The sequence below is a fragment of the Haemorhous mexicanus genome, chromosome 3, assembly GCF_027477595.1.
Source record: "Haemorhous mexicanus isolate bHaeMex1 chromosome 3, bHaeMex1.pri, whole genome shotgun sequence".
Classification (NCBI taxonomy): domain Eukaryota; kingdom Metazoa; phylum Chordata; class Aves; order Passeriformes; family Fringillidae; genus Haemorhous; species Haemorhous mexicanus.
Window position 1 is genome coordinate 23,846,847 of NC_082343.1, and position 9,565 is coordinate 23,856,411.

The 9,565-nt window shown below is 42.2% G+C and overlaps 1 protein-coding gene across 1 annotated transcript; it reads left to right on the top strand.

The window, feature by feature from the left end:
• The first annotated feature begins 575 nt into the window (after positions 1-575).
• Positions 576-8,719, top strand: NEK2 (NIMA related kinase 2). The gene is made up of 9 exons (XM_059841089.1): positions 576-730; positions 892-1,109; positions 2,162-2,399; positions 3,058-3,140; positions 3,391-3,517; positions 4,285-4,504; positions 5,464-5,518; positions 5,601-5,674; positions 8,082-8,719. The coding sequence occupies exons 1-9, from the start codon at positions 635-637 to the stop codon at positions 8,303-8,305; spliced, it is 1,335 nt and encodes a 444-aa protein (XP_059697072.1). The 5' UTR covers positions 576-634; the 3' UTR covers positions 8,306-8,719.
• Positions 8,720-9,565: the final 846 nt, after the last annotated feature.

A 9,565-nucleotide genomic window follows, 5' to 3' on the forward strand; every position in this document is an offset into this window, starting at 1 on the left:
TCACCACAGAGCAGAGATCACTGCCTGCCTCTCCTCTTCCCCTCACAAAGAAGCTGTGGACCTCAATAAATCCAGACTAGATGTACATTATTTTAAACAGATTAAGGGTTTTTTTAGCGTTTCTGAATAGTGAAATTATCTATCATTATCTATCCAACAGACGTAAGCATTTTAGGAAAGGTGATGATTTACTGTTAATTTTGATGGAAAAAACCTGCCCCTTCCCGAGGAGCTATGAATGTGTGACTTATTGATACCTGCAGGCCCGGTGATTTGTCTAATCAGGAAGAAGGGAAGGAAAAGAAAGGAAAGAGAAGAAAAATGGAAAAGGGAAAAAGTCAGGGAAAAGAAAGGGAAGCAGCCCAAAGCAGACGGGGGCGCCTCCCTCAGCCGCGGGGCGGGGCCCGAGGGGCGGCCTGGCCCCGCCCCTGTCCCGCGATGGGCGCTGGCCCCGCCCCCCGCGGTAACGGCCGTACCCGCCGGGCCTCGCGGGCGCTGTTTACGGCGGCGCAGCCAATGGGCGAGCGGGGCGAGCGGGCGGCGCGGCCAATGGGCGGCCGGGGCGGTGCGTTTGAACGGCGCGGCGCGAGGGCAGGGGCCCGCGCGGCCCGGCGCGGTCCGTGCGCTCCCCGCCATGCCCAGCCGCCCCGACGACTACGAGGTGCTGCTCACCATCGGCGCCGGCTCCTACGGGAAGTGCCGCAAGGTGCGCCGCAAGGCCGACGGAAAGGTGAGGAGGAGGCGGAAGCGGCGGCGGCGCGGCTTTGCCGCTGCCGTGCGTCCCTGCCCGGTGCCGGCGGCTCTCCGCGACGCGCGGAGCGAGCGGCTCTGGCAGCCGCGCGGGCCCGGCCGCTGTCCCGGTCACTGCCCAGGGTGTTTCTGCCCCCGCAGATCTTGGTATGGAAGGAGCTGGACTATGGCGCGATGACGGAGTCGGAGAAGCAGATGCTCGTGTCGGAGGTGAACTTGCTGAGGGAGCTGCGGCACCCGAACATCGTGCGCTACTACGATCGCATCATCGACAGGAGCAGCACCACCCTGTACATCATCATGGAGTACTGCGACGGGGGAGACCTGGCCAGCCTGATCGCCAAGTGCGCCAAAGAAAGGCACGTGGAATATGCATGGGGCAGCTTTGGAATGTCTGGCACGGGTCTTGGGCAGCCCGGAGAGAAGGGAAACTTTGTAACTTCTGAGCAGTTTCGAGTTTAAACCTTTGGACCCAACAACTCCTCTCAAATGTGAAAGGTTTTGTACAAAGTTACAAGAGTGATGGGAACTGGGCTATTGACTGCATCACCGGATTGGTTGTTGGTGCTGAAGTAGCAAGAACCCCCGAGCTCTCCTGTGAGGCAGAAGCTGTTGAGGGGTTTCTGGCTATGAATGGGGTTGAGAATATAAACCAGGAGGTTACAGCTCTTTTTGACAGGCAGCATGGTCTTCCCCATGAATAAAGCTCCTGGGACCCTGGGGTTTATGAGAACACCAAAGTGTGTGGAGGGGAGGAGTGATATTGAATGCAATGTGAAAAGCTATTTTATCTGCCTATATGTAAAGCTTGGAGAGACACGAAATTGATAAGCCTTCACCTTGGTCTAATCTTAGACTTAGCATCCTACTTAAGTATAGTGTCAGTTTTCACATTCTTGGGTCAAACAAGTACATGGCACCACCTCTTTGTGAGGATAGTCTAAAACAGTTCTGCAGCTGCACGCCAGCATCAGTGCTTTCATTTAAGGAAGCTTGTATTAAAAAATCAGCCCGGTTTTGGCTGTTATTGCATGTTGCTCATTATTAACAAGTGACAACATATTGTTATCTTAAGTGATCAGAGAGACTGATCTCATCACAAAAGCATCAAATTGATGTTTGTCAGTAGTGAAAGTGCTATGTGTTTGTTAGATGGTATGGGAGAGGAAGGAAATACTGCAGGTATTCTGCAATGGAAGCCTCAATGTCATCTAACATATTTGCAGTGATTTTTTTTTTTTTTAAAACCCCGGTTTTAAAGGTAGAATATGTAGATGCCTGTTGCTGGTAGTGCTTATTTGAGTGGTGTTTTATGATAGTACTATGAGAAGTTATGGAACTGAAAGTGGCAGTGACTAATCAAACTGATGTGTGGTCAGAAAATCCATTAAACAATGTGTTTGTTTTCCAGGCATTTCTTGGATGAAAGCTTTGTTCTCCGAGTGCTGACTCAGTTAACGTTGGCCTTGAAGGAGTGTCACAGACGGAGCGATGGTGCAGTCACTGTGCACCGGGACCTGAAACCAGCAAATGTCTTTCTAGATGGCAAACAGAATGTGAAACTTGGAGACTTTGGACTGGCTAGGATATTGCACCATGAAACCAGCTTTGCCACAACATTTGTTGGCACTCCATATTACATGTCTCCAGTAAGACCTCCCTTCTATACATTATCTTCCCTTTTGCCCCTCTAAGGTGTGCTGTGTTGGTCTCAGAGTCCATGAAAGTTTGGGAGGTTTTAATGAAGCCTTATTGGTCTTAAATGGAGGTGACTTTTTTCATAAAGTATGTGTGTTCTGGAGACAAGGTTATTCTGCTGTTATTTTTGTCTCCTTTCTTCCCCACACAATCAACTTCCTTCTAAAAGCTGCTCTTTGCTGTATAAGTTTTGTTATATTCTTGGGACACTAGAGGTGTTGGAGTATATTGTTCCTGAAAAGAAACAGGGAAGTTAGAGAGCTTTTATGCTTCATACTGTTAAGGTAAAAAGCTTATTAAATTATCTCCTAATGGTAGGATTAAGTTGTAGTGGAAATGAGCAGGAGTTACTTATTTCCCTGATACAGGATGCTTTGTGTGGGAAAGATTAATGTTGACTGAAATAGAGTTGCATCAATTAAAGATTAGTGCAACTAAAAGTAGTTAAAATCATTCTAGTAAGAGTAGATATGGATGTTAATTAAGATGGAATATTAGCAGTTGCTCCAGTGTATAATGGTTTATTTCAGGTTTGAATAGCAGCTGATTATCCTGCAATAGTGGAACCATGTCTTTGTTAATAAACCCAAGATTGTTCCCTTTCTTTAGGAACAAATGAACTACTTGTCATACAATGAAAAATCTGACATCTGGTCACTGGGATGTATCGTGTATGAATTATGCGCTCTCTCGTAAGTATGGTAGTGTTGTAACAAATGTGGAAACATAACTGCTAATGTAGGTGTGATTATATTTTGTGTAGATGAAAGCTTAAAGGTTTCAGAGACTAGTCCTAGATTTTTTTTTTCTGTATTGGTCTTGACATTAGATAGTCATAACAAACTTTGGCTGCAGGTTTTTTTAATAGTCTGATACTTTTTCTTCCTGAAAATAAGTCCTGCAAAACTACTGAAAGAATCCAAAAAAAATTTTCTTCTTCAGGCCTCCATTTACAGCTTTCAACCAAAAGGAGCTGGCAGAAAAGATAAGGGAAGGGAGGGTCAGGCGAATACCATATCGTTACTCAGATGAGCTGAACGACCTTCTCAAGGAGATGCTGAATGTAAAGGTGAGAGCCAGTTACTAATTTTTCCACCTATAATTTTAGCTAGTACTGAAATACTAGTTTTTCTTCTCAATTATGAAACAATCCTACCTGAAGTAGTGCTTATCTTGTCACTGGCAGTATTGCTTGTAGAGGAAGGAGGGAGGAGTTTGCTCTGAGTCCATCAGAGGCAGCAGCTCAAGTGTCATGCCAGGGTCACAGGATGCCAAAAGATGGCCTCAATATTGGCTTACATGGGATTTCCTGATTGCATGCTTATTGAGGCCTTATAACTTCAGGGTTAAAATAGTACCAGTGTGTTTAGGAGCTGGAAGGGGCTGTTTTTTCTTCATTTTGGGGTTGGCTTTATATGGCTAATGTATAGCTTGTTCCTCCACAGCTGGTGTGGAGGTATTGAGAAGAACATGACAGGGGCAACAAAGCTGTAACAAGCACCCAAGCCTCCAGCAGGCATGGATTGTTCAGCAGAGTGTTACCTGAGCAATGTGCTGACAGCTGCCTCTGCAGGCCCACCCACCCCCTTCTGACTCTGCACGGAGAGGGTCCCTGGGCTGGGAGACAGAGTCTTGGAGCTCTAGATCTGAAGGCTGGTAACAGCCTTCTCCCTTAGCTTTTATCATCCTGCTGTGCTATAGCTTCCTAACTCCACTTTGTAGCAGCTCCTTCACTTTGTAGCAGCTTAGCTGATCTTGCTTGGAAATCTCTGGCCTCACTGTTTCTTCTTACAGATGGAACCTGTTGGTAATGCCTTTCCTCCTGATTTCCTTTAGGATTACTGCAGACCTTCTGTTGAAGATATTCTGCGGCACCCCTTGATAGAAGATGTGGCAACAGAAGAACAAAAACAGAATTCTGAAAGAAGAGGCTTCAAACTGTGGGAGCCAGAAAGGCTGCAGTTCTCAGATGTTGTAGTAAATGAGCTGAAACGAAAGGAGCAACAATTAGAGGAGCGAGAGCAAGCCATTAAAGAGAGAGAACAACGTCTGGAGCGTATGCTATTCCATTTTGGGAAGGGGGTGGCAATGGGATTCTGATTCATTTGGAGGAAGAAAAAGTAGACAGTTTTCACAACCCTCATTTTCATGCACTAGGATACTATAGTCCTGCAATCACCACTAGAATTGTGTCTATAGACCAAACCAAGAATGCTAGGGGCTTACTCTGCTATACTAGCTTCCTTTTTGAAGTTACTAAGATAGAATTGGTAGTTTGGATATGGAAATCTGGTTTGTGAAGATTATTAAGCGTCAGTGGCAATTAGGAAAGTATACAGAAATGTAGGGTCTGCACTGTGCAGTGTAGGTTGCTTTTTCACCTACTGTGTAAGTAAACATTGCCTATTCTAACATGTAACCTAAGGTGAGCCTCATGCTGGAAAAAAAATCTTTGAGTAAGCTGTCAACTGCTTTATAGAAGCTGCTCCCCACAGGTCTCTTACCTGTGAGTCTATAGATGGCTGGTCCTCAAGTGTTGGTATTTCCTGCCACATGAAATATCTCTCTGCCTATGCAGTAGGCTCTGCAACACGGTTTTTAACCATATGTATTTTTTTTTAACTGAGCCTGAATAACAGCTGCTGCTGTTTTAAGCAGGGTGTTAAATCATAGCTGAATTATGATATCTGGTATATAAACATTTAAACCTGGCGTCATATGTGCCATGAGTTAATGTGCAGAATAGGAAGTTGCTGTCTCTTTGTTGTTGCAGACCCGTCAGAGTTTGGGACAGAAGTGTGCCTGGCATTTCAGAGTACTTGTCAGTGCTTTATTAGTGCATTGATAAAGGTGTATCTACACAGCAGTTACCTTTGTTTAGAGCCATAGAATCAGAAGTGTGGGTGCACCTGACTGGCTATTACTGCTGTCTTTCCCTGTAAGAGAAGCCCACCATGCACAGTCACTCTAACTTTTACATGTTCACGCTGCATACTACCATATTTCTGCTTCCAGAGAGAGAACGGGAACTCAGTGTTCGGGAGAGACTGGCAGAGGACAAACTTGCTAGGTATCTTACTAACCTATTATAGTCTATAATAGAAGCTCTACAGTCTTACAACAAAAAGCTTAAACTTCTCTTTCCAAACCAGAGCTGAGAGCCTGCTGAAGAGGTGCAGTCTCCAGAAGCAGCAGCAGCAGGAGGTAACGTGCGCGGAAGGTCCAGGTATGCAAATACTCCAGAAGGCGTTTGCACGGGTCGATGTAGTCTGGTGTGAGCAGAAGAAAGCCCCTGGTGCTCAGCGTGCTCGGCACAGTCCCCTTGGGGCAAGGCAAAGCCCACTTATGGCTGCAAGGTTGAGAAGAGACTTTTGATTTTCTGCTTTGCAAAAGGACTTAATGAGTGATGCTCAACCATAAGCTTGAGTTAGCACTGTTTGCACTGCAGTTTTGTGCCGTCTGAGAAATTAGGTTCTTGTGGTGACCCAAACCTTTCTCAGCATTGCACTTATTTTATATATGGATGTCTTTTTACAGACCTTTGATTTAGTTAATTTAAATAAAATTGCACATGTTTAATAAATTCAGTTTTCATTAAACTTCCAAAAGCTTCAGCATGGGAAATATTTTTTGCAAGGGACCCAGCTGTGACTGATGGGTGCATCATATAAACTATGAAGAATACACACTGCTATTATAGAAAGAAAAACTCATATTTGAAAATGTGCTAAACCACTTCCTGACTACCTCTAGTCCAATCTGTTTTATAGTAGTGTTTTATACTCACTTTGCCCTTGGTTGTTCATTCTTTGCTATCATAAGGGCATCATCTGTTAATTGCTCCCATCTTTTATTATTAAAAATAATATTCAAGTATCTAAATGCCTTTTTAATTAGTGGTAGGTATAGCAAAGGGCTGGGTCAGAAGTAGTACTCTAGAACAAAGATGTGTGAACACTCTTCAACATGCAGTTAACCCTTTCTCCATTTAGTTTTGGTCTGATAAAGCAAGATAAGCATGTCACTGCCTCCAAAGCAAATAAAACTGAAGTAGCTTTTTTTTTTTTTCCAAGAAATGCCTATCAGAGCAGAAAAGGACACAAGTAAAATGCCCCTAGAAAGTCGTGCTCCTTGAGCTGTATCTAACATTTCTGTCAACTTTGAGAATTCCACCCGTCTCTCAACATCTTGTTTGACATCGACACATTAAAGAATTTGAGAACAAACTTGCTTTTGGCTTTCTGATGTTCTAAAACTGGATGACTGAAGGCAAATGAGCTTCAGCTCTTACTTCTGTTCTCTTCTGCATTTCCCACCCCTTTACATGCTGTTTTGACCTTACCAGGCATATTAGTTTTTGAGGATAGGCAAAACCTGTTTGGGTGTTTAGTACCTCAAGCTCAATAATGCAGCAAAGTGAACATAGTTATCACAAAACTGACCAAATTTTGCAATATCTGTAGAGCATGGGATTTGCTGCTCTTCCATTTCATTCCTTGGTGCTCTTGTAACACTGTTTCTAAAATTATGCCTATTCTCATACAAATGGCCCAAGTGTTTCTCCAATAGTGGTACTAAGATTGCTTGCTTGTGTTTTCAGTTGCTCAAATATTGCTCTATTTTTCACAACTGGATTGCATCTCACACATCTCTTAGATCCCCAATTTCTCCTAGAAGTCCATTGGGTGGTTCACTTGACAATAAAATGGAATACCAAAAATCCTGTTTTTAAGACTGTGTCCTAGACACTGCCCTATTTTTACAGGGATGTTCTGATTCTTAGTGAACCATTTAATGTTAAAACAGATCTGACTTACACTAATGAAGCTAAAAAATGCTGAAATATTTACTGGCTTTTAAAATTCTTTCTTGCCCTTTTGTACTTATTGCATCTTTGCTGTAGCCTCATAAATTGACAATTAAGGCTTCAGTGTTGAGATTAGAATAGTTGGACCTTTGATTGAATAAAAATCACACCTTAAGTTGGGCCTTGTGAAGTTGGCTCTTATGTGAGGCAACTCTGCTGTTATAATAGTTTTTGATGGCAGTTTTCCTACTCTTGAGTCATTAATTGCCTTTTGATGGGGGCATGCTATGGGATATGCTATGAAAATTCTATTCTGAAGGCTGCAGTGAAAGCAGCTTGTTAACTTTTAATTCACCTAAACTCATTACTCGCCAAGTCAGAGCCTAATTTGTGTCCCCAGTGACTTAATACAAGGATAGAGTTGGAATGATGTGGGTGAAGTACAAAGACCACTGGCCAGGTTGAGTCTGCCAGTGAAGCAAAGACAAGTTTTTTTCAGTAGCTGAAAATTCATTTTGCATTTTCTTTACGAACTGTCTTATGTTACTGTTTATTTAATTCCTGTCCTTCAGAAGAAACATGTTTTCTTTCCTTAATCAACTAATCTTTCCTTAGGTATTGGGAGGTGCACCCTAAAAACTACTATGGCATATATCTTTTTACCATGATCATTTAAAAGGCTTGTTTTCAATTTTTTTCTCAAAAAATAGAAAATAATTGTTGCTATTAACAGAGATGCATTTAATTAGATGACAAAATGGGCATCAGGGTTAAAAGCAATAAATGCTGGAAAATGAACTAATGCAGTACTTTTTGATTTCTTAAGATAATGCACTCCTGCTTCCCCTTTCTACAACCAAGAAGAACTTACACTCTGATGGAAATGAAGAGAAAGCTGTACCTCATAATATGGAAAACTATTTCCTTTCCAAAGGAAAAAGCTCTGATCTCAAAAGGCGTCTCTATGCTGCAAATCTACGGGCTCAAGCACTGGCTGAACTGGAAAAAAACTACCAACTAAAGAGCAGACAAATCTTGGGCATGCGTTGAAACTGTAACAGAAATATTTATCTTTGAAAGGAAGATTAAATGTATAGGCAGATACTTGTGCCTCCCTCTCTTAAGCTAGAACTACTGAAAAATTATTTTAACAGTTTTACAAACTCTTCGTTTATGACAGGTAGTTTATGATAAATGCATAAGATGCTATATGATGAAAATAGGGACTTTTGATACCAAATAAAACAATCTGAATTAATTGTATTATTAAAGAAAAATATTTTGGTCCTGTTTACCCTACTTTACTCTTCTGAAAATATAAAGAATGAATATATATAAATTATTTTATTAAAATCTGATGTGAAAAACTTTTCAGGTGAAAAATGTACAGAGATTTACAGTCTGTAGGTTAAAATGTTGTATGTAATGCACAGTTGTTGATAAAGGAAGTATTGATATTCTGTATATGTGGGAAAACAGTGCCTTCTTTTCTGCACTTGTAAATATTTTTTAACAAAAGAGCACAAAGATTTTATGCATCTCTTCCTATTAAGTAAGTGCTCTATCAAAGCAGGTTACTTTTAATTTTATGTTTTGACTAATGTGTGGGATGGGTGAGAATAACATAACTTCCGAGTTTATATTCCTTTCTGCCTGAGCAGCTGAATGCCTTGTCCATCCTCCTACAAGGCCTGTGCCAGGGCAGGACCTGGAATAGCATCTTCTTTGCCTTGCCTTGAAACTGTGTTATAAACTGATCCCCTGAGACTGCTGTCCAGGATGGGACAGCATCCAGCATGTTTGCATCTGGGTTTTGGGTGGGGCAGTTATCCTTTAAATAGTAAATCCTTATTTTCTTGAATAACTTGCTTAACCCAACAACAGATCTGCTCTAGCAGACTCTTAACAACCCAGTAGAACTTAACATTTGCTTGTGGATGGTTGCTGTTTTCACCACAACCTTTGCTTAAAAGAGTTAGACGTTACTATTTTGTTTGCTAATCTAAAACTACCAACATTTTGGTGGTCATTCCCTAGCAGTAGGTGTGGTGGGAATGTACCATGTGGATCAGTGCAGCTTTCCTCTGCATTCTTTCATATTTCTGAAGCGTCTCACATGTATGTGGAGGGTAAATCCCTGCTTTGTCACCATGTTTGCACACTCAGGCTTTTCTGTTCTGTGCCTGAATCACTGCATTGCACTGCAATACAGTTCTGGCCTTCATGTGGATCTTTATGGCTTAACCCATAAAACATTAAAGGGTAAGATACAGTGGTGTCAGTACAACTGGAAAAAATACAAAGGATTCA